Genomic DNA, 25166 nt, shown 5'->3' with positions numbered 1-25166 from the left:
AATATCACCATTTGCAACATCTAGTGGGGCACTGACCCAATTACCCCACATATGAACGTGATTATTTTTTTTACACTTTAATAAACTTTGCATTAATACCACATTAACTGTAGAAAACAACATTCTTGTCTGTACTGGGCCATCACTAATGATTGAATGTCAAGAAAACAACATAGTCATCAAAGTCCCAAACCTCCCTACAATCTTCATTATGTCATAATTTAGAGTCATTAAATTGTAATAAACATGGCGTCTGTGCGCACCCTTTTTGGAAATTTATCATAGGGGGGAGCCTCCTGCTGACAAGGTGATGCCATAGAAGGCGAGAGAATTGACAAAAAAGACGTTGCTTATGAGTCGGGACGTACTGCACTATGTGAAGAGACTCTTTGGCTGCTCTCGCACTTGAAAAATGGCAACGCACCAGCATATTCAATCTTAATGAATTGGTTCCCTCGTCGGCATAGACAAAGCAGCTCTTTTCATTATAATGATAAAAACATCACAGTTGAAAATGTATTATTTGTGAGCGGCGCTTTGCGGTTATCCCATTTTTTGTCTTCTTTTAAAGGTCCACAGACACAAAAAGCATGTTTTTTTTTTTTTTTTTTAGTATGTTTTGGCAGTCGGAATGGACCCATCCGTTTTTTCACCACGCAACATGATTTTGACGTATATGTCTTTTTATAGCCATGAAAATCCTCTCGATGGATTTGTTTTGGAGAAGAAGCAGGAAGTGACGTTACCAGCTCAGTCAGGCAGCCTCGTGCGTTTACACCGGTTTTACCTGCGAGAAGGTAGCTTTTTGTTCCATCGTGTTAGCCAAAATGCCGGCTCGTTGTATTGCTGGAAATTGTTCGTACACTCGAGAGGGTGGATTTACCCTTCATATGTTTACGAAAGACCCAGTTTGTCGTGAAAAATGGATTACACAGGTGCAAAGAACGAGAGATTAGTGGGTTCCAAATGACAGGTAGGTGTGTATAGAGCTACTAAAAAATCTAATAGTTTGGGTGTGGGGGAGAGTAATCCTCTCAGAACGTACAAAGGATAGATTCGTGTACGTAAGTCAGGGGTGCTAAATGTATCGATGTGCGCGTCCCCCGATCACGACTTCGGTGCGCCGGGCCCGCCGAGCTGTCGTGGCGCCACCGGGGTGGCTCGTTGCGGGGCCGGGCCGCTTTACGGCGTTGTCGTCGCTCCCGGCTGAGTACGCTACATCCTGTCGGGGACTCTCTTGTTAGTCAGATGTGATCCGCATATCATCTAATTATGGCACGAAACAAAAGTATAATATTGCCCCTGTCACTTCACTCGATTGTGAGATGTTCTCTTCTTCGAAAAGAGCTTCCGTGTCAGAAGGGGCGTCACTTCTTCGTATCCCATAGCAGGTGGCGCTACGTCTTTTCAATGGCGAAGGTCCCAGTGCGACGCCTGCTGATGACATTGCAGGCAATATGGCTACCACTTGGATGTCGAGTGAGACTTCTGCAACTTTGCGCATGGATGACGGGCTCTCCGCTCATATTTATTTTTCCGTGTAGACATTGAAGTGAATAATGTTATTTGTATTTTTCATTACAATATCTATTTTACAATGTTTATAGTCATTTTGGCTTTAAAATTGGGCTGAAGGCCTGTCACGTCAATACTGCACACTTTCTGTGACTCCTCCAGTGTGACACTCAATTCTTCCTGTTTTTTTTTCTTTTGTGTGTGTTCAAAACCAGGTGTGGCAGTGCGGCGGCAGCGTGGAGGTCCTACCTTGCGCCCGCATCGCCCATATCGAGCGCGCTCATAAACCTTACACGGAGGACCTGACGTCTCACGTGCGACGCAATGCCCTCAGAGTTGCAGAGGTCTGGATGGATGAGTTCAAGAGCCACGTTTACATGGCCTGGAACATTCCTCACGAGGTGAGTGAGTCCCCACACACGGGTGCCTGGCACACCCTGATGCAATAATACAATAAGATCCAAGATGGGGGCAAGCCGTGTGGTCGCCCAGTCACGAGCTTGCTAGTCCTGTATTGTACTGTTTTTGTGCTTTTCGTTCATCTTTTGAGACGTTCAGCGATTTAGGACTCAGTTACAGTGTATTTCTCAAACTGTTCAAAATAGTTCGAGAACCCTCCATCGTTTGGACAGTTGTCACTGTACCAGCCAATTTTTTTGTTTTTCAAAACTTCCAATATGCAATATCCAATTGAGTGAAGTGATAAAAAAAAAAAAAAAAGTGGAACGCAACCGTAAATGTAATCTTCATTCCAGGTTCAGTACTACGCTCATTTGCCACGTTTTATTACTTATTCACATGTTACTATTCTCTTTTTTTTTTTTTTTTTTTTTTTACAAAAACATTTGAACTAAAACAGCCGGCAGGAGCATTGGGCTCATAATTCTGAGGACCGGGGTTCAAATCCCAGCCCCTTCTCTGTGGAGTTTGCATGTTCTCCCTGCGCCTGCATGAGTTTTCTCATGGCACTCCGGTTTACATCCACATGACAAAAACATGCATTAATTGGACACTCTAAATTGCCCCTAGGTGTGATTGTGAATGCGACTGTTGTTTGTCTCTAAGTTCCCTGCGATTGGGTGGAAACCGGTCCAGGGTGTACCCTGCCCTCCTCCACGATGATGTTCTCCTCGTGCTTGTGCGGGTTTCTTCCGGGCACTCCGGTTTCCTCCCACATCCCATAAACACGTAACATTAACTGGACACTTTAAATTTCCCGTAGGTGTGATTGTGAATGCGACTGTTGTTTGTCTCTAAGTTCCCTGCGATTGGGTGGAAACCGCTCCAGGGTGTACCCTGCCCTCCTCCCCGATGCTAGCTGGGATAGGCTCCAGCACTCCTGCGACCCTTGTGAGGATAAGCGGATCAGAAACTGGGATAGGATTGGAACTAAAACATTGTACCAATAAGTAAGGGTTTATGATCAGCGTCTTGGCTTGCTACAGGAAAAATGCGTTTGAGATCTAAATGTGCACATACTGCGGGGGCCTGTGTGATTTGGATCAGGAGTGGCACAGTGCCATCAAGCCTCATAGCCAACATCTTCTTCTGTTTTACTGTATGACGGCACACCACGCGTGCGCTGTGCATGGATAATGGTCACCCGTCAGGGACTTTTTAACCAGCGCAAGATTGTGCAAGGTGGGCACTGAAAAGGCTTTTGGGGCTCCCCCCCCCCCCCCCCCCCCTCTGGTCAGCTGGACCAGATGTTGCCTTTTTTTCCACTCCTCTCCGGTTCTCTCCCTTCTCGCTCAAAGCTCGTTCTGTTTATTGTTGTTCTGCTTGTTTTCCATTTCCAGGAATATAAACAGCCATAGAGGGGAGTATTTTGATTTCCCCCGGTTGCACGGGAAAAACTTGCAGCATAAAAATCCACCATTCTGCATGACGGCACAAAGAAAAAAAAATGTCTATCAGCGTCCAAAAATGCCTTTGACTTTTCACTGAACAGTCTTAGGTCTTATTAAGAAGTTTGGATTGTCTTCACACGTAACTGTTTTCTTCTTTTGAACTGTAGGTGATGAATAATTAGATCAGCACCCCACGTCTCCCGATGTTAATTCTATTATCCCTTAGGGACCTTTGTCTATTCTGTTGAATAGATGAACATCTGCAGGCAATTTATTCAGTCAATAATGAGCCGTTTAGCTCGGGCCGTACTCACTAAGCATGAAATTTTGCCGCGGCCCAAAGAATTAAGCACGCGGGGCAACTGCCACTGTTGGTTTAGCTCGCAGAGACTCAAAAACCAACAGCGTGAGTCACATCGAGATGTTTTCCGGCCACCAGAGAAGAATCTCAGTCACGCTGTGCTTTGAATGCATTTTTGAACGAGACAGAAAAGAGAAGCATCGTTGACGATGACATGACCACGAGCATAAACTGAGACGATAAAAAGCGGAAATGTGATGTGGCACGTTGAACAATTGACGCTTTTAAAGTCTAAATAGGATATGTCCAAGGTTTATGGAGGCTACTCGCAAACACAACAGATGCCTGTGAAATGATTTGCACCCCTCATCAATTGTGGCTGATCAACGTTTAGCCTTGTATGGATTTGTGTATTTTTCTGTGTGAATCCAGGACTCCGGCATTGACATCGGCGACATCTCCGAAAGGAAGGCTCTGAGGAAGAGGCTGCAGTGTAAAACCTTCAGATGGTACCTGGTCAACATCTACCCTGAGATGAGGATGTACAGCGAAACCGTCGCCTATGGAGTAGTAAGCAATTGCGCTTTTTCAAGCTCACCTCACTGACGTTCTGGCTAAAGCCGAAAGCAAATATTGGCGCCTCATGCCACAATCACTTCCCGATCCCATACTCAAATCATCTTTCCGCATAGGAATAAGTGGAAGTACCAAAAACTAAGCGGTCAGTACAATAGAGACATAGAGGCAAACATGAAGAAATGCTCAAAATTACTCAGTAAGCTGCAGTAATATTATCCATCCATCCATTTTCTTTTGCACTTATCCGCACGAGGGTCACTGGGAGTGCTGGAGCCTATCCCAGCTGTCAACGGGCAGGAGGCAGGGTACACCCTGAACTGGTCGCCAGCCAATCGCAGGGCACATAGAGACAAACAGTCGCTCTCACAATCACACCTATGGGCAATTTAGAGTGTCCAAGTAATGTTGCATATTTTTGGGATGTGGGAGGAAACCCGAGTGCCCGGAAGAAACCCGCCCGTAGAAAACCCACGCAAGCACGTGGACAACATGCAAACTCCACACAGGCGGTCTGGGATTGAACACGGGACCTCAGAACTGTGAATCCAACGGTTTTACCACCACCGTGCCACCTGCAGTAATATTGGCAAAGCAAAGCAAATTTATTTGTATAACCCATTTCATGGACAAAGTAACTCAATGTGCTTCACGTGATTAAAGCCATTTGAAAACAAAGAGATAAAACATTTAAAACAGCATAAAAGCAATAAAAATGACAGATAAAATATTTTAAAACCGCATACTGTGCAAGTAATATGATCAAAAAGTAGATATATTCTAAAAAGCATTTATTTTTATTTTTTACTGTGACTATTATTGTACCCTCCTTCTACATATGTGGCTGCACCATTTGTGGTCAAATATCCATTGCTTAAAGGGTCATAACACTGCAACATCAATGATATTCATAAGCCAGCAAACCTTCCTAAGGCAAATTCTTGTGGGTGGTCTAAATGCACAGCAGGTAATTCTCATTTTTATGTTATTGTTGTTAAGGAGTTTGCTGCCACCGTTTTGGATTTGTATCTGTAATTTTTGCTTGCAGGTCAAAGCAATGCTGCGTATTTTGAAAAACTCCTAAGTCAGGTCAACTTGATCGGTTGATTTTATCCCCACCCTTACGGTCGGAGGTGGATAGCTGGAATCACAAACTGTGATCATTTGTTGGTTTGCATTAATAAGCAATATAATACACACTATTTCCCCCCCAAAATGTTGATATGTAGTACAATGCAGATAGTTATGCAGATGGGTTTTTTTTAATTTCAATAGAACATTTTGCCTAAATGCCTCTTTAACTTTCACTCTCCATGAATCAGAAAGTAGCCTATTGTTAACTCGGACTTTTTTTACTTTCTCTAAAGGGAATTTGATTTAAAACGTTTCCATTTTGAAGTTACAGTTGAGTCTCCCCCAACACATCTTTTGTACTTGTCCTATCAGTGGTCACTGGAGCGAGTCACACAAATTATTTGTTTTCCGGTTTTTAGTTATACCAGATGTCCTTCCTGATGCCACACACCCATTATTTTTTTTTTTTTTGCTTTGGAACCGGCACTGTCTGTGCATTGGGACCGCTGGTGGTTATTGTCACGAACCAACGGTGCAGGGCTGGACCCAAATGCAGGACTCCGAGACGAGGGCATGATGTTAGGTGTAGTTTTATTCAAAGCTGCGGTCGTACACGGTGTAACCAGTCCGAGTAGGCAGAGGCACAACAACGCTCGGCTAGGCGGGATCCAAAAGACATGCAGCAAGGTCTGATGACTATGAGGCAAACTTGGAAACATGAAATAAGAGAGGACTAAACTATGGTGGCACAGAAGTGCTGTGACGAGGATAGGTCACACAAGACTTTCTCTCAGTGGTGGAGATTCCTGCTGGCAATGAACGCAACTCACTAACTCAAGACAACAAACTGGCAAATGCCAGTGACAAAAACTCCAATTTAAGTGCCGGTCTAATTACAGTCCTAATGTGAAAAAGCTCTGGGCGGTGACAGGTGTCAGGTTGGCTGCGGCCAGGTCTTGCTCATGACAGTGACGGACGGGATGTATGTCCTCAATTAACCGGGAAGAACAAAAGGACAAAGAAGGTGCTTTTGTTCGCCGTTCAAGCTTGGCGGAGGCCAGTTGAGTGCCGTTGTACTTAAAACTCTCGATAATGCTAATCCAACGTGAGGACTTTGCAGCGGAATGATATTAGTCAGGAGGACACACAGCTACCTCGGCATATGCTGCTACTGTTTTTACTGGCCCAAGACGGAATGTCTCTTTCCTCCCACATCTCATCTGAGACGCTCCCTCAAGCACAGCGACAGTTGGAGCACACTTTTACAGCCTCCTGTTGTTTTGGGTGATTTGTCCTGTACAAACTGACACACGGCAGCTGGAAACCAAGGAAGCGGGCCAGCCTCGTTACATTAGTCCATGTCCGCAGACCTCATTATTCTATATTTGTTGCATGAGTTTGATGCGCTTCTCTGCGGTCACTACGGCGGCACACATTGTCGTCCTTGTTAAGTGCGAGCAGAAATAAAAAACGCAATGCACTCTGCAGTCATGTTTACAGTATTTTTGCTTGGTCTTCGAATTTTCGGTTTTTATTTTTTATCTAAATATACAAACAAGACATCACCCCTGTCGTGGATAATCCTCACAACTCCAAAATTACTACTTTTCAGGAAACAAAACAAAAAAAGTGACTCCGTTACCGTACACCAAAACATTCAAGTTGGTATTATACCTTATCCATCCATTTTCTTAGCCACTTATCCTCACAAGGGTCGCGGGTAGTGCTGGAGCCTATCCCAGCTGTCAACAGGCAGGAAGTGGGGTACACCCTGAACTGGTTGCCAGCCAATCGCAGGGCACATCGAAACGGCTAAGTTGTGCATTTTTAGCGGAAAAGGTAAAAGTGAGACCGGTGGAATATATGTGCCGAGGAAGTGACTTTTACTAGTTTTTTTTTTTAACCGGCCCTGTTAGCGCTGTACTAGCATTAGCATTAGCGCTGTGCTAGCATGTTCTCCTCTGTTACTGCTGTCTCTCACTGATTTTTACTGGTATGTTTTTAATTAAACCAGCCCTGTTCGCGCTGTGCTAATGTGTGCTGCTCTGTTACTGCCGTGTCTCAGTGATTTTTACCAGTATGTTTTTTTTCCCCGGCCCTGTTAGTTTGCATTATTGCCGCACTAGCGTTAGCATCACGCTAGTGTGTTGCTCATGTGTCACTGCTGCGTCTCAGTGATTTAGGTCTGTTTTTTTTAACCGGCCCTGTTAGTGCTGTGCTACAGTGTTGCTACGGTGTAGCTGCCGCGGCTGTTTTTTTTTTGTTTGTTTTTTTACCGGCTTTTATTTTTTTTATTTTTATTTTTTACTAGCCCTGTTCGTGTTACTGTGTTGTTGCTATGTTAAGCTAAGCTAAGGTATTAAAACTTTGAAAACTCCGTGCACCATCTTTCATTGTAACTATCTCGTGTTTCAATGTGGGCAGTTGCGGCTTTTACACAGGTGCCGCTTATGTATGTACCAAATGGTATTTCATTTACAAACGTACCGGGTGAGCCTTATAATCAGGTGCGCTCTGTAGGCCGAAAATTACGATAAATTATCTTTGAAAAAAGTAGGGATTACTACATCAGTGTCAGAGCAAGGACCATTGATTGTGAATCTTTGCAATTGCAAATCAACAATTACGTCGAGGCGTCCCCACTATACAAGTTGTGAAATGTTCCAAGTTTATCTCTACCAGTGTCCCAAACATTGCTGTTATTATAATAATTTTTTTTTCTCACCGTGCAAAACTTGAAAGGTTTACATTTAAGGTCTCATGAAAAACTTAGCGCCGCCTGTGGCTTTACTGATTAGCAAATAAAGTAAATGTCTACAGAGCCAGTGGGGAGTGGAATCATTCCACTGCCGTTCGTGCTGCCCTCACAAAGCACCGTTGTTGGCGTTCCTTGCGGTGCACCAGTCAGGCAGACCATGCTCTAATAACTGGGTGACAAGAGCATAGGTAATGCAGCAGCATTTGCATTTTTATGAAGCATAAATGAAATTCATATTCCTACATTCCGGCTCACATTCTTCTGTCCTCTCGCACATTCCTATTGTAGATTTTTGCTAATTTTATGTTCAAGCTCTGATTAAAAAGATAATTCAAAAGGTCACCTACTGGTAGTTTTTTTCACCACGCATACTAATTTGGTGGATTACCGTCATTTCTCTAGTATAATGCGCCCTGAAGTATAATGCGCACCCCCAAAGTTGACCTAAAAAAAATCAGGAAAACCCTTCTACCAATGTACAATGCGCACCACCAATTTCCCACTACCCATATGCTCAGAATATTAGGAATGATATGTATTTATATTTTGTTAGGTTTGTACTTGTATTGTTTTTACAAAAAAACTGTACAACAATCATTAATAATATTGTGCATGTGCTGATGTAGTCGTAATATAATCTCGGGACAGGCCATAGGACACGCTTGTCCTGGTCCCTGTAATTGTCAGAACAGAATCCCTCAACCAACGAAAATAAATGCTCAATGAAGGCACGACATTTTATTAACTGTTAACACATATTTCAGTCTTAAAAATATAAACTCTTTAACATTGTTTAGCAAACACGGCATTAAATATTTGTGCATAAAACATTTGCCAAACCTTCAAAAGAAACATTATGAAAATAAAGAAATAATGAACGGATAGATAGATAGATATAGATAGATAGATAGATAGATAGATAGATAGATAGATAGATAGATAGATAGATAGATAGATAGATAGATAGATAGATAGATAGATAGATAAAATAAGCATTATACTTATGTCAAATACGAAAAAGATTCATAGTAGCTTTATTTGGTGATTGTATTTTTTATTTTTCAACTATACCTAAGTATAATGCGCTCTATTAACTTTTTGAAAATATTTTGGGAAAAATTTGGAAAAATTACGGTACATTTTAATTGAACTTGAGTCATATGATTGTAATACGCCAGTACAATTTAATCTTTGGCTTCTGCACCCACCTCTGGTGGGAACCGTCATTTTATCGACTTTCCTGACTCGTGCTCGATTCACAAATCGTCGCGCGGCTGCGTCTGTGTCTTTCAGATGAAAAACTCTCTGAAGAACGACCTGTGTCTGGATCAGGGTGCCGACAACGACAACGTTCCCATCATGTACCTCTGCCACGGCTTGACGCCGCAGGTTCGAACTCTTTTCCCATTATTTTACCGCCGCAGTTGCAATTCAAAGCGTGTCGCTCGGCTGGTGCTGCTGCTCAAAAGTTTGAATCTTAATTGGGTTGTTTGTTCTGGACAGGTCAGCCTAAATAACGGCGACTCGAAACGTCCTGAAATGTTAGCTCTCATCTGTTTGCCAGCCTCATCAAGCCGCTATTGATCATCCTTCTTTGTCTGAGCAGAATGTTTTAACCTTGCTGTGATGTTTTGTTTATTTTTTCAATGCATGTATAGGAATTAATTCAATATCCTTGGAGACCCATCTTTAGGTCCGTGTATTATTACATTCGTCATCCTCACTAGCAGCACAATTGTGACATACCAGTAGGACTACTACTTGTTCGTTGGGAAACAAAACTAGTTGACAAATGCGTACTACTAGTTCGAGTAGTGACATTGGAAAACGCTACCATTTCACTCATAGAACTATCCATCCATCCATCCATCCATCCATTTTCTTTGCCACTTATCCTCACGAGGGTCGCAGGAACTCGTAGAACTAGTGGTTCACAAATGCTTGCTCAGTTTTGCCTCACTAGTAGGATGTAATTGTCCAACTAATGTCCAGGGATGTCTTGGAATACTGGGAAAAAAATGTTACTAGTAAGACAGTACGACGCCCGGTCAGCAAATCAGGTTGACGCACACACACCAAATGCATGTATCCATCGATTTTCTGAGCCGCTTATCCTCACGAGGGTCACGGGGACTCGAAGAACTAGTGGTCCACAAATGCCTGCACAGTTTTGCCTCTCTAGTAGGATGTAAATGTCCAACTAGTGTCCAGGGATGTCATGGAATACTGGGAAAAAAAACTTTACTAGTAAGACAGTACGATGCCCGGTCCGCCAATCAGGTTGGCACACACACACAAAATGCATGTATCCAACCATTTTCTTTGCCGCTTGTCCTCACGAGGGTTGCGGGGACTCGAAGGACTAGTGGTTCACAAATGCCTCCACAGTTTTGCCTCACTAGTAGGATGTAATTGTTCAACTAGTGCCCAGGGATGTCATGGAATACTGGCAAAAAAAATGTTACTTGTAAGTAAGGTTTGCACACTCGGACAAAATGCACGTATCCATCTATTTTCTGAGCCGCCTATCCTCACAAGGGTCACGGGAGAGCTGGAGCCAATCCCAACTGTCAACAGGCAGGAGGCAGGGAACACCCTGACCTGGCACATGGAGACAGACAACAGTCGCGCTCACAATCACACCGGTGGGCAATTTAGAGTGTCCACTTAATGTACGTTTTTGCGATGCGGGAAGAAACCGGGGTGACTGGAAAATTCCCACCCAGGCACAGGTAGAACATGCAAACTCCACACAGGCAAGGCCAGGATTGAACCGTGGACCTCAGAACTGCGAGGCCAACGCTTTACGGCTGCCCCACCGTCCCGCCTAAACGCGTGTACGATTGAAAATCCATTTGTAAATCTCCAAACTCCCTCACTCCCTCACTTTAAATGCAAAGCCTCCTTCTTTTTTGAATGGAGATTATTTCTCCAGTAAATTCTCAAATGATCAGTGTCCCTCAGCTAAATATACGAAAGCCTATTCCCTTGGAAAAAAACAAACAAACAAAAAAAAACGCTGTTTGTATTGAATATTCATGCTGCCTCCGAATCCATCATGCATTTGTGTTGTCTGCTGTCTTCATTTTGCTTCACTCAGTGAATTTAAATAAAGTATTTGGGCTTCTTCCAATTACTTGTCGTCGAGATTGAATACATTAGAAATCCTTGTTTAGAATGGGCAAAAATCATATCTGTCAAATATAATTGAAAACTTCCCTGTTGCAGCGGGTGTCGGCTCTGTTCGAGGTCCTCTCCTATTTATCACTTCCAGTACATCCTCCCGCACGTTGAATTCTTCTTTCGAAAGTTCCAGATCCAAATCCGTTGCACCAAAATGAAGTTGATTAGTTTCAACGCCTTCTTTCGCAACGTCAGAGATGAAAACCGAGGTGTTGTGCTCTTCCAGAATGTGTACTACACCAGTACTCAGCAGCTCCTGCTCGGCCTCCTCAGTCCCACTGTTGACGACGACGACAACAAGTGCCTGGTGGACGTGAACGGCAGACCACGCCTCATCGAGTGCAGCTACGCCGCGGCTAAACGCATGAAACTACACTGGCTCTTCACCCAGGTGGCGACAAATCCTCAGTCGGAGATTTAGGCAACGAATTTAAGGGCCTGATTCGCTAAGATCCCAAAGAGCGGGCGCTAAATTGCATGTGCACGCTAACAGATTGTGAGCGCTGTTCTAACCGAGGTGTTTTTAATCTTTTTTAGGGAGGAGCCATTCAGAACAGGAAATCGAGGAGATGCCTGGAGCTTGTAGCGAACAGTGACAAAGAGTTTGGTTACCAACTGGCTCTGCAGAAGTGCACTGGACAGAAGTGGTCCATCACAAACGTGTTGTATAGCAATTCCCCATGAGCAGATCTGACTGACTGCATATGGAGTTCGTGTCCGTATCTGAGTGTCATTCTGTGTTTCAGGCAGCTGGGAAGAAGGAACTCTCTGGCTAGTAAATTTTGCCACCCGACCTCAAAGCGTTCCAATCAACAGTAAACAGCAAACAGCCTAAACAAATGGACGATTAGCATTAGCGCTACAACCTCCAAAACAAACAATCCATGACTCTGGTTGAATTTGAAATTGTTTTCATTTAAAATAGGGAGATTACTAGAGGACATCATGGACATGGAAATAAATGTACAGTGAAGAAAATAAGTATTTGAACACTCTGCTGTATTGCAAGTTCTACCACTTGGAAATCATGGAGGGGTCTGAAATTTTCATCGTAGGTGCAAGTCCACTGTGAGAAGGATAATCTAAAAAGAAGAATCCAGAAATCACAATGTATGATTTTTTTAACGATTTATTTGTGTGATACAGCTGCAAAAAAGTATTCGAACACCTGAGAAAACCAATGTTAATATTTGGTACAGTAGCCTTTGTTTGCAATTACAGAGGTCAAACGTTTCCTGTAGTTGTTCACCAGGTTAGCACCCACCGCAAGAGGGATTTTGGCCCGCTCCTCCACACAGATCTTCTCCAGACCAGACAAGTTTCTGGGCTGTCGCTGAGAAACACGCAGTTTCAGCTCCCTCCAAAGATTTTCTATTGGGTTTAGGTCTGGAGACTAGCTAGGCCACACCAGAACTTTGATATGCTTCTTACGGAGCCACTTCTTGGTTTTCCTGGCTGTGTGATTCGGGTTATGGTCATGTTGAAAGACCCAGCCGTGACCCATCTTCAATGCTCTGACTGAGGGAAAGCGGTTGTTCTCACAATACATGGCCGCCGTCAACCTCTCCTTAATACAGTGCAGTCGTCCTGTCCCATGTGCAGAAAAACACCCCCAAGGCATGATGCTACCACCCCCATGCTTCACAGTAGGGATGGTGTTCTTGGGATGGAACTCATCATTCGTCTTCCTCCAAACACGGTCAGTGGAATTATGACCAAAAAGTTCCATTTTGGCCTCATCTGACCCCAAAACTTTCTCCCATGACTCCTCTGTATCATCCAAATGGTCATTGGCAAACTTAAGACGGGCCTTGACATGTGCTGGTTTAAGCCGAGGAACCTTCCGCGCCATGCATAATTTCAAACCATGACATCTTGGTGTATTACCAACAGTCACTTTGGAAACGGTGGTCCAAGATCTTTTCAGGTCATTGACCAAGTCCTGTCGTGTAGTCCTGGGCTGATTTCCTTTCTAAGGATCATTGAGACCGCACGAGGTGATATCTTGCAATGGGGCTCCACTCCGATTGAGATTGACCGTCATGTTTAGCTTCTTCCATTTTCTAATGATTGTTCCAACAGTGGACCTTTTTTTCCCCACCAAGCTGCTTGGAAATTTCTCCGTAGCCCTTTCCAGCTGTGTGGAGTTCAACAATTTTGTCTCTGGTGTCTTTGGACAGCTCTTTGGTCTTGGCCTTGTTACAGTTTGAGTCTTACTGATTGTATGGGGTGGACGGGTGTCTTTATGCAGCTAACGACCTCACACGGGTGCATCTGATTCCGGATAATACATGGAGGGGAGGTGGACTTTTAAAGGCCGACTAACAGGTCTTTGAGGGTCAGAATTTTAGCTGATAGACAGGTGTTCAAATACTTATTTGCAGAAGTATCACACAAATAAATTGTTACAAAATCATACATTTTAGATTCTCTCTCTCACGTGTACATAAACCTACAATGAAAATTTCAGACCCCTCCATGATTTCCAAGTGGGAGAACTTCCAATATACCAGGGTGTTCAAATACTTTTTTCTTCACTGTAGGGTCAACCTGAGAGAGGTTTTCTTCTGTGGACTGGCCGAATTTTTCATGTATTTCAACTTTAAGCGGTGTTCCGTTGCATTTTTCTTTCAAGGTGACAAATCTCTGACTTCACAGTTTTCTGGAAAGCAGAGAAGAAAAACAGCAAATGGGAGGTGGGGAAAGGATACATTTTATACAGTAGGTGTACCATGATGTCTTTTGATGCTAAATCATATTGTGAATGTTAAAACATTGAAATATACCCACGGAGAGGTGAACCGCTGATATTTTTATGACACGTTAGAATACTTTGTATATTTTATGATAAAAAGGAGGACAGTCATATTTTCATGGACTGGAAAAAGGTATTGGGTTCGAAATTGTCTTGGCTTTTTTTTTTATGGCTACTATGTAGCAATTTTCCTACTGTAAGTAATTTATTTCAAAGTCTCAGGTTTATTTTGTGAATTAGCTGTACATCCGATGGAACAAACGAAAAATGTTGATTATTTTCTGATTGTTACGAACCTCAGTATTTGTAATATATAAATTAAATTTAAAAAAAAAAACTTTAAACCATGAGCTGCACGTGCCTTTTTAACAAAGACAAGAATCTGCTCAATTTCTTTCTACTATTTAAAATACAAAACACGCACTAAAAGCCCCGAAGGTACAGTCATTAGGGATAATAGCTTTTGCAGGACAATGACAAGAATCTAGCAGTCAAAGTCCGCTTTCAGGTATTCCGGAAGTATCGACCTTTTAGGGCTACAAAGGGAAGCCGAGTCATGAAATTCTTGATGAAAACGGCTCCTTTGTACAGTGAAATTGACGTTCGGATAATAAAGCGCTCCTTGCTTCTCGCCCCTGTGAGCATGTACTGTGCCAAATACATGAAATCGTGCGGCATCTCCAAAGTACACCATATGGAAAGCGGTGTCGGTGAGTCATGACGAATGCGGAGGATGGAAAAAAAAAAGGTCCGCACCGCTTCGTGCACCTGAGGAGGCAACTGGTGGCCCAGCCTGTTTTCAAAATGTCAGTCCTCATTAGAAACCGCGTTCGAGCAGCGCTCAACAGACCGTTGCATTAAAAATACATGGGAACCCACTTTCATCAAAAAGACCTCCTTCGCTGGCATTGCTTCATAGAACAACATGAGCCCCCCCCCCCCCCCTGCATACTCAGACCTTGCAGAAAAATAGACAGAAAATTACTCAGCACTTACTTACCCTCAGTCCTTGGGCTTCGCACTCGACGGACCCTTGATTGCGTTTGCTTGCATAATACATTAAAGTCCCTCTAAAATGAAAAGGAAAAAATGTCTTGTGAATTTGACACGACAGAGAAGTGTTTTTTTTGTTTGTTTGTTTTTTTACAACCATGCCAAATTTGAACATCGGAAATAAGTACAGTAACGCCTCGGTTCTCGAACGAAAATTTCGAGATTTTTTTTTGCTTCTGTTTTCGTACGAAAATCGGTACTCGAACGCCCCCGACAAAACCCGGAAATAGCATATTGCACGCGGCCAGACCAGCTTACCCACGACGCATTTTGTTATTGTCTATTTGAGCGCCCCCCCAAAAAACTTGGAAATAAGATCATAAAGCGTACGATGCAACCAGCACACTTTTGTTATTCTGTATAACACAATCTCTGTACACAGACATGTCCCGGTAGTGACTGTAGTTTTTCTCCTTATCGAGGACTACCGTATGAAGCCCCAATCATGGCTCCAAAGAAGGTAAATCGCTTGTTTAAAGTTATTCTGCACTTTTGTTAATAAAAAAAGTTTACAAGGCTGAGGGCTGAGCCGCTACAGATACGGCGATGCACTCCCAGCTTAGTGTACTCTACTACTAAAGCATACATTTTAAGCAAAAAAAAAAATACATTTCTTGAATTATTTAATTATATAAAGTATTTAAACTATACATGTATTTCTATAATGCAGTTTGTTATCAGGAAAAGCTAAAAAAAATATCCTTTTAAAAAGCCCAACTTTTTAGACTTTGGAACGCATTATTTCTTTTTCCATTCATTGTAATGGGAAACATTGATTTGGTTTTCGAAGAAATCACTTCTCGAACCATTTTCTTGAACGGATTGATCCCAAAAATCAACTAAAATAAATCTCAGCAATGTCTTCATGTCACTGTCGCAGCAATATTTCATATAGTGGTTATTGAGTGCACCGCATAATACCTGGCGCTGAAATTATTTTATTATATAAAGTATTTAAACTATACATGTATTTCTACTATGCTGTTTATTATCAGGAAAAAGCTTTTAAAATGCTTTAAAAACCCTAATTTTTTAGGCTTGGAACACATTATTTCTTTTTCCATTCATTCTAATGGGAAACGTCGATTCGGTTTTCGAACAAATCACTTCTCGAACCGTTTTCTTGAACGGATTGATCTAAAAATCACCCAAAATAAATCTCAGCAATGCCTTCATGTCGCTCTCGCTGCAATATTTCATATTGTGGTTATAGAGTGCACCGGATCACGCCAGGCGCCGAATATGCCGTTCGTCTAAAGTCGCCTGATGGACTGATAGGCTTCGGCTCGCCTGCGACCCTTATATTTTTCAGGTGTGAAGACCCAATTCTTGAACCCATCCATCGTTTTCTGCTAACTTTAAAACTCATATTCCATCTATGTAGATTTTCAAAATCTGAGACTAAGTGCTTAAAACCAAACTCCATGTCAGTCAAAAGGAAAAACACCATCCTCAGATCATAAAGCTGTATGAATAATCTATGTTGATCATGATAGGAATGCATTTTGCTGAACGAAACAAAAAGCCTGTTTAGCACTTATTATTTTTTAATTCTGTGCCTTTAGATATAGCGGAGCATTTATGTATTGAACACGGTTTTGTCTTGTCATCATTGCTGGTTTGGGATCATTTCCTCTGGCAGCTTGAGACTAAACATGGGTAACGGGTGACATCTACTGGTCAACTAAAAATGTACACAATAAGAGCAGAGTATCCATCCCTCGGTTATCCAATCCACTTATCCTCACAATGGGTCACGGGAGAGCTGGAGCCAATCCCAGCCAACGTCGGGTAAAAGGCGGACTACACCCTAAACTGGTCGCCAGTCAGTCAGAGCAGATATCACTGAGAGGGAATCGATCCCACACCACCCAAACCCAAGTTAGGCTTGTGCACCACTACACCATCAGTGACTTGGTAAAAAAAAAAGCACAAAAATAATCATCCATTCATTATCCAGGCTGCTTATCCTTACAAGGGTCACAGGAGAGCCGGAGCCTATTCCAGCTAGCTTTGGGGCGAAAGACGGACTACGCCTTGAAGTGGTCGCCAGTCAGTCGCAGGGCAGATATCGACACCATGCATCACTGAGCGGGAATTGATCCCACGGTGCCCACAAATAAGTCGGGCGTATTTACCGCTACACCATCAGTGACCCCAATAATAATCAGCAATTACATATTCAGAAAGTGTCCTCCTACTGTGTACATTACTAAAATGTTTCTTCTGTGTTGACACTTCTAAATATTACTGTTCTATCATGGTATGTGTGCATATTTGTGATTTCTGGGGGGAGGCTGAAAGTAAGTCGAGAACAAAGTGCACCTCGCAGAGGTCATTCAGCAATAATAATAATAATAAAAACTACGTCAGTATGCGATAGTTCTCCAAGACATTTATGTTTTTGATTTGAGCTGCACATCCAACCGAAACGCTGCCTGGAATTGGGAGATAAGTGTAGGAAACTGTAAATTTTGTTCACAGATAAGGCTTCGTGTTGCAGAGATTCATACATTTCTCAACTTGCGTTTCTTTGTATTCATCAATACACGGTGCCAATGAAAAGTCTAAACTAGACAATGAAATGCCAGGTTTCTGTGACTTAAAATGATAAATCAATTTAAAAATAAAAAATAAAACACTCTTAATGTGAACTATCACGATATGACCATAACAACGCAATACTTCACTGTATGTAAGATGTTATTTCGGTGATGAGTTGTTTAATTTATGGCAAACCTTTTGGAATGGGGGATAAAAAATGTTTAACCTTGGTTTCATTTTTCCATGTTTTCTTTTTTATCTTGTGATTGTCACGCAATCCAAAGCCTCGCTTTTACTCATACACGATAAGGAGGCAACATATTAATATCAGGGGGTTTGTTATTGTTTTTGTTGTTGTTCAGCCATGTTTGTTCGTGGGCAGTTAGCACAGTAGCTAACACAGCTAGCATCTTCGCTCGATCAATAGACGTGGGCTAATACTAAAATGTAATCAAAGTATTCAAACAAAAACGGACTTTTATTGTGTGATACGAATGATTTGTTCCGTAATATTTTTTTCAATTTTCAGGAGCGTGAGTGTCTAACCTGAGTTACCCAAATTATGTTTCCTTTGACAGTACCTTTTGGTGTTTTCGTCAAATGCTTTTTTTCCCCGTCAGATTCTCGATGCAATGGCCGTTATGTTTTTTTTTTTTTTGTTTGTTTGTTTTGTTTTTGTTTTTTTGCTTTTCTTCTTTTTTCAGTGAGTAATTGTTCCGTCACTCTATGACGAGACACCTGACGCGCCTGTGGTTTGTTTTGATTTTTCAAAGGCGTCTGAAAATAACGCCTTGCCCCGCAATACGGAAGGTGTGGCACCGCGAAGCCTTATAGACAAGTTTATTTTTTTACTTTTTCTTTATCAATACTTTGACCCAGAAGAGTTCACCATGAAACAAAAATATGCACCCATGCGTGACACCACACAGAATGGGTAATGAAATTATTTTACGATAGAAAGCTTTAAATATTGATTCAATATGCACTGTAATGATAAGGGCAAGTATATTTTAATAGAGACTCCTTGTACTACTCGCTGAGTATTACTGAATGTCACCTGACCTCACTAAGTGATGATTTGAATGCATTTCAAAGTCAAATGTAGCGTTTATACTTACATATTGGGGTGTTGTGTTCCTGAAAAATTCCCGTTTTGTGCATTTCAGTGGCGGTGACCTTATTAACAGTCACAGTGGGGATAACATGAAAATGAGGTGAGATCGTCACAATTCCACATTTGTTACAGTTGGAATACTCAGGCTGTGTTCGGAACAGTGGGAGAGGGCAGCCCTAATTTGGGTGCAATCAAATGAATCTAAAAATCGATGTGTATATTTTGGGGGGGTGTTTGTTGTTATCTCGTGATAGCACACACTTTTATATTGACAAAAAGTAAACTTCGTGAAAATCGGTTGAAAAAAGAGCAATTCATTTCATTTAATGGACCTTTCCAATATGGCCGCCAGGCAGGCACGTCGGTCAGCCTGGGTGATAATGCTTGCTGGCGTTTAGGCTTCATAATTTATCAGGTCAGACCCCTACAAAACGTTTCTGGATGTGTTAACGTTATTTACCAGGTAGTGTTTGATTGAGAACACCGACAGATTCTATGAAACGACATTTGGTCATAAGGCGATGCTTCGGTGTCCTTTCTTGACTTATATGTCGGCACAGACTTGGGAGGGGCTTACTGCGTACTGAGTAGCTGTTAGCTAATATGCTAATTAGGCACTTGGGGATGTCGCTAGTTGATTGAATTGCAATAACTTTTTGGCCTAATGAATCAAATTCGAAGAGAAATATCTCCGTGATCCCAAGGTAGAGTGTTTTTAAGGCCTGTAAAAAAAAAAAAAACTCTTCCCAAGAATATCTCATTTTGAGTCAAAACTAAACGATTTTAGACGCATCTCCGTTTATAACTTATATTGGAAATCAATATTGTAGTGACTGTGTGAATACAAAATAGAATAAAATACAACATGGTCTTTGTTTGAGTGAAAATGACCCAAGATATAGGTATATATGTTAATATTTTTCAACACACGTATATGGTGACTCACTTATGGACCTTTCTGACTGGCGATTTTAAGCTCCGCCCCCCTTAGCTACAGTTGCCATGTCCCACAAGCTTCCAAAATGGCGACCGAACAGAACAGGTTTGAAGTCGATTCTCTATCGCGTATTCCAGATAATATTGCAGTATGTTTTTTTGCCAAATGCGTCAGAGTTGTCCAAGAGAGTTCTAGAAAGAGGTTTCAACTATTTCACGCAAGGATATGTACACGGAATTCAGATTTCGGACGGAGCAGGACGTAATGTCAAGAGTTACAGCGAAATGTTGGCGATCGATGCAAAAAAGTTTGACGCCTCACATACTTCATATTGAAATCCAACAGGATAAAATAGTAGAATTGTACTGCGCGTGTAAAGCAGGGTGAGTACTTTTTACTTGGAAAGATCAAGCGTAATGTTGTAGTCTTTATAAGTGAGTTAGATTTGATTTTCGACAAACAATGGTGATTAACTCTGTCAGTACCGTAGTCACCAGATGAAAAAGATTAATTGACATTTCTCTTGCATGACATCGCACATTTACGTATCCCTAACCCGACTCTTTGGCATAAAACGTGACACACTTCGTTCAGCGGGTCAGTGATACACTAACAAAGTGAAAGTTATTCTCCTGCAAAGTATAAAGCACTGATAATAATTCAATCAAACTCAGAGAAGGTACTCCTCCCTCACTTACCTTCGAACATACAGCCTTGTGTTTGTCAATATTGTTCACATTTAGTTGTACTTGCGCTCTTCCGCGACCCTTAATCCATCGTAGACACTTCGTCAACTGTCTTTTAGGCTTTGGAAATGAATCAAGCTAGCCGGATATCTTTCATTAGAACTGCATGTTCCCCAAGCGCACGTGAGGACCATTTTCTTCGTAACGTTAACTTTTCCAAGCGCACGCTACTGACAACCACTATTGCTTGTGGGACAACATGGCGGCAGGGGCGTGTCAAGCCAACGGTTAAGACAATGCAGCTATCTGATTGGCTATTATTGTACGAGTGATTGACAGGTCAGACAGGTCCATTGCTGACCCATTCCTCATCACTTTATAGTGATTTTTAGAGTGCTAAAAATCCCTCTGAAATGACTCAATGATTGACTCATTTCCTACTAGCTTATTCCCTGGTTACTGTACAAGGATTTTTATATAGTGGACTATATTGTACTGTATATTGTTTTTCAGGCATTTCAAAGAATGTACGTCATAAGTCATTGACTGTATGTGTTTTGTTTCTAAATACTTTAAAATTGGAGATAAGTGTTGTGGCACAACCCCCTCGCTCACCGTCCCACCCCGCATCAAGGATCGCACCACGTGATCTTGGTAATACACACACAAAAAAAAAAAAACCAAGATGAAAACTAAAAGCCAAACTCTTACAACTATCTTAACGTTTACATAGTCACTAATTTGTAGCTCTGGGAGTAAAAAACAACAAATACACAATTGTGGTCACACAAATATGTAGGGATCCATTTACACAATAAACATTACTTTTGCCTCGATCAAGAGGCTTGCGAAGTGGAAAATACTGAACGTTTATTTTGGTCCGTGTCGACTTTTTACTTTTCACTCCTTTCATTGCCTTTAGGACAGTTACTGCGCACACGAAAATAGGAAGTTCTTTCAAAACAAAAGCGTCAAATGCGAAATAGGAAGTTAGAATTAACAGATTACCAAAGCCTGGACAGAGAGCATAAGACTGAAAAGTACACTATTTTCATTTATTTATTCTAGCAACTACACTTCCTCAACTGTGTTTTAGGCTTTGGAAATGGATCAAGGTAGCCGGATATCTTTCATTAGAACTGCATGTTCCCCAAGCGCACATGAGGACCATTTTCTTCGTAACGTTAACTTTTCCAAGCGCACGCTACTGACAACCACTATTGCTTGTGGGACAACATGGCGGCAGGGGCGTGTCAAGCCAGCGGTTAAGACAATGCAGCTATCTGATTGGCTGTTATTGTACAAGTGACTGACAGGTCAGAAAGGTCCATTTCCTGTGCAATTACTCCATTGTGATTAGGGACCAGAGAATGAATCCATTATTCTGAACACAGCCTCAGTGTTTTTGTCATCAAAATATGTGATAGTGCTTGTTTTTTTTTTTTTTTTTTTTTTTTTTTTAATGTGACTTTTCCAGAAAATTATGATTATGAAGGTTGTGTGATATTTTCAAGATGTTATGTTGGAAAAATCATTTGGTTAGAATTTCCCCGTTTCTTTTCTCTTTTTGTCAGCGTAATATACGACGGACAAACTCCAGTGGAGTGGCGCGAATCCAAATGCAGCATGTCGTGCTTGCCGACGAAAGGCGTTTGCTACTTCATTGGGTTCGTGATACTGCTCATTTGCACAGCGGCCAGTTTCTCTCTCAACATGTCCAAGTTCCATCACCTGTGCGCCAACGAAGAAAACATCCGGCTGCACACGAGCACGCTGCTGAACAGGTTCACCACCAGAAACGTGGGGCACATCCACGTGCAGTACCAAAGCCTCCATCTTAGACATCAGTGGCTGCAGCTTGACCAAAAGCAGCTCTTGCGTGACGCCAAATGTTTTGAAGTGCACACGCTCATAAGTATGCAAATGAATCAGTTGGAGCTCAAGTATCTGGAAATCAACCACACGATGAGCACCCTCATAAGAGCGCACAAGCGCTTGCTTCTGAGTCTGAACGCCTCCCTGCAAAAACTCGAGGAGGAACTGGAACAGCAGCAGGATCTGCTGTATAAACAAGTTTGTGAGAAAAAGGAGGAGAATCCCATAAAGTGCTGCCGGCAGGGCTGGGTGAGGCACGCCTCCAATTGCTACCTCCCGTATCGAGTTAAAAGGAAAAACTGGAGGGATGCGCAAAAGCACTGCGTGAGCATGAACAGCTTGCTCGTCAAAATCGAGACCGACGAAGAGCAAGCGTTCCTGACCGATCTCGTGGACGAATATGAATTGCTCCCCTCGGCGTGGATCGGCTTGAACGACATCGTGACGGAAGGCCAGTTCAAGTGGGTGGACGGCACCGACCTCTCGAATCTCACGTTTTGGGAGCCCAACGAGCCGAATAACAACCACGCGGTCTACGGGCAAGACTGCGTGACCATCAAGGCCCGCAGTAGAAAGGACAAGTATAACAAGCGTGACAAAAAGGATGTCAAATGGTACCACTCCTGGGACGATGTCATATGCAACGCGAGACGATATTTTCTGTGTAAAGCTTGCATTTTGTGTGATTATTTAAGCTGATGTGTTTGAGGCCAGGCGGGACGGTGACGCAACTGGTTAGAGCGTTGGCCTCACAGTTCTGAGGACCGGGGTCCAAATCCTGTCCATGTTTGCGATGTCCCCAAATGATTTTCCATTAAATTTTCATCAATTCATCCATTTTCTTAGCCGCTTATCCTCACCAGTGTCGCGGGAGTGCTGGAGCCTATCCCAGCTGTCAATGGGCAGGAGGCGGGGTACACCCGGAACTGGTTGCCAGCCAATCGCAGGGCACATCGAGATCACACCTAGGGGAAATTCAGAGTGTCCAATGAATGTTGGGTGTTTTTTGGGATGTGGGAGGAAACCGGGCGGCACGGTGGATCAGTTGGTAAAGCGTTGGCCTCACAGGTTCAATCCCGGCCCCGCCTGTGTGGAGTTTGCATGTTCTCCCCGTGCCTGCGTGGGTTTTCTCCGGGCACTCCGGTTTCCTTCTACATCCCAAAAACATGCAACATTAATTGTACACTCTAAATTGGCCATAGGTGTGATTGCGAGTGCAACTGTTTGCCTCCATGTGCCCTGCGATTGGCTGGCAACCAGTTCAGGGTGTACTCCGCTTCCTGCCCGTTGACAGCTGGGATAGGCTACGGCACTCCCCGTGACCCTCGTGAGGATAAGCGACTGAGGAAATGGATGGATAGATGACATTTTAGGTCAATCTGAAGTTATTTTCAGACAAAACTTTTTTTCCTACACTCCTTATCCTCAGTAGAACCACAGGTCAATCACATTTGACCACAACACAGTTAATCATTGTGGCTTGATTCTTAATGTTCTATTTCTGTTTTTAAAAAATATGATATGTAGACAATCACAGCTAGGGACAATTTAGAGTCTCCAATTAATAGACTGCTACTTTCCTTATTTAAAAAAAAAACAACAGAACAGAAAAAATTAATTTCAATTGGAACAGGGAAATATTTAGATACATAAATAGATAAATACTTGTGAGGATACGCAGCTAAGGAAATGGATGGATGGGAGGAAACTGGATTGCCCAGAGAAAACCCTCGCATGCATGGGAGGAGCATGCAAACTCCACACAGGGAGGGTTGGGATTGAACCCAGGTCCTCAGAACTGTGAGGCCAACCCTTTCCAGCTGATCCACCGTACTTTAATTAGATCAACTGCAAGCAGACAATGTACATGTAAACAGCAAATTATATCGGCTTGCTGACTAACTATTGTGTTCTTTTATGCATACTTTTACGTTTACTATGTTCTTTTATGCATTGTGACGACTTGAATTGTGCTTTGCGCCTTCTTGGCCAGATCACCCTTGAAAAGGAGACCTCGGTCTCGATGGGTGTTCCGTTTTCGGTCAAACATTTTGATTTATTGGCATGTTATGATTGACATGGTCACTTACCAACACGATTCTTCAGTTAGCAAGCCGACTGTCCTGTTTCACAAATATACTTTGAATTTCTGAAAGGTGTTTATGATACCTGTCCAGATGCCCAGCATTCCAGCTAAAGATAACTAAACCCAAACATGCTTCCACCGCCCCGCTTGACTGTAGGTGTGGTGCTCTTTTTGGCAATGGGTAATTTCGTATTTGTGTGTCAACCACCTTCTGAAGTTAAGGCCGAAAAGCTCAATTTGGTGTTCAGTGGAACTAAAAAAAAAATTAAATCCCAAACGTGTGTGAAATTTGCTTTATTGTGATGAAACCATCTATCTTTTTTCCTCAGGAATTATTAATGATAACATACAGTACATTAAAATGATATCCCACCCTGTTTACATCATTTAAAAATAAATTATTGATTCAAATAGATGTCATTTGTGGTAAATGATTCATTCAGTAATAAATTTACTCGTACCTGACTCTATAACATGTTGTACCAAACAGCAAAATATGGACAAACAAAATACTTTCATAAATATTGTACTGTTGTTGGATGTGTTGGACTCATCAAATCATGTAAAAGGTTTTGGTGCCTAAATTATCCTCCAATTTTGGAAATACAACTCAGATGCTTTACTTTTATACTTTTCCCCAAGTACACACATAAGTACTTCTACTTTTAGCATTCTTTTTAAACAGAGTGTGTACTTTTAAGGTGGCACGGTGGATCAGCTGATAAAGCGTTGGACTCACAGTTCTGAGGACCCGGGTTCGATCCCAGCCCCTCCTGTGTGGAGTTTGGATGTTCTCCCCCCGTGCCTGTGTGGGTTTTCTCCAGGTAGGCACTCGGCATCCTCCCACATCCCAAAAACA

The 25166-nt window shown here is 42.3% G+C and overlaps 2 protein-coding genes and 1 long non-coding RNA gene across 7 annotated transcripts in view; 2 read left to right on the top strand and 1 right to left on the bottom strand.

Annotated features, from left to right (window-relative positions):
• Positions 1 to 12111, top strand: part of galnt18b (UDP-N-acetyl-alpha-D-galactosamine:polypeptide N-acetylgalactosaminyltransferase 18b) — a 94216-nt gene extending 82105 nt beyond the window's left edge. Inside the window, exons 7-11 of the mRNA XM_061814154.1 lie at positions 1731 to 1916; positions 4099 to 4236; positions 9368 to 9463; positions 11484 to 11648; positions 11795 to 12111. Of these exons, the coding sequence (XP_061670138.1) occupies positions 1731 to 1916; positions 4099 to 4236; positions 9368 to 9463; positions 11484 to 11648; positions 11795 to 11941 (732 nt within the window). The 3' untranslated portion in view covers positions 11942 to 12111. The remainder of the gene's footprint in view (positions 1 to 1730; positions 1917 to 4098; positions 4237 to 9367; positions 9464 to 11483; positions 11649 to 11794) is intronic.
• LOC133497900 (uncharacterized) overlaps positions 1 to 18859 on the bottom strand; it is a 56080-nt gene extending 37221 nt beyond the window's left edge. For 2 of the 3 annotated variants that reach the window (XR_009794136.1, XR_009794135.1), the window contains exons 1-2: positions 18191 to 18333; positions 15013 to 15082 (exon numbers count right to left, since the gene is read on the bottom strand). This is a non-coding gene — a long non-coding RNA (uncharacterized LOC133497900). Of the gene's footprint in view, positions 1 to 15012; positions 15083 to 18190; positions 18334 to 18727 lie in introns of those variants that run through there. The other variant, XR_009794137.1, reaches the window with a different exon arrangement.
• LOC133497899 (CD209 antigen-like protein C) lies at positions 18368 to 25166 on the top strand. 3 transcript variants are annotated; one of them, XM_061814155.1, is made up of 3 exons: positions 18368 to 18543; positions 18776 to 18823; positions 21921 to 25165. In XM_061814155.1, the coding sequence occupies exons 1-3, from the start codon at positions 18500 to 18502 to the stop codon at positions 22918 to 22920; spliced, it is 1092 nt and encodes a 363-aa protein (XP_061670139.1). In that variant the 5' UTR covers positions 18368 to 18499; the 3' UTR covers positions 22921 to 25165. The 3 variants fall into 3 exon arrangements, with proteins under 3 accessions (XP_061670139.1, XP_061670140.1, XP_061670141.1); XM_061814156.1 differs by lacking the exons at positions 18368 to 18543; positions 18776 to 18823 and adding an exon at positions 19048 to 19138 and having other exon boundaries at positions 21921 to 25166; XM_061814157.1 differs by lacking the exons at positions 18368 to 18543; positions 18776 to 18823 and adding an exon at positions 19250 to 19427 and having other exon boundaries at positions 21921 to 25166.

The sequence above is a fragment of the Syngnathoides biaculeatus genome, chromosome 3 (assembly GCF_019802595.1).
Source record: "Syngnathoides biaculeatus isolate LvHL_M chromosome 3, ASM1980259v1, whole genome shotgun sequence".
Lineage (NCBI taxonomy): Eukaryota > Metazoa > Chordata > Actinopteri > Syngnathiformes > Syngnathidae > Syngnathoides > Syngnathoides biaculeatus.
This window is presented reverse-complemented; position numbering and strand designations above follow the sequence as displayed.

Bases quoted from the DNA above. Each gene is read 5' to 3' on its own strand.
- LOC133497899 (XM_061814155.1), top strand. From the start codon at position 18,500: ATGAAACAAAAATATGCACCCATGCGTGACACCACACAGAATGG. The intron at 18,544-18,775 runs GTAATGAAATTA...TGTGCATTTCAG, and splicing joins CGTGACACCACACAGAATGG to TGGCGGTGACCTTATTAACA. The intron at 18,824-21,920 runs GTGAGATCGTCA...TCTTTTTGTCAG, and splicing joins GGGGATAACATGAAAATGAG to CGTAATATACGACGGACAAA.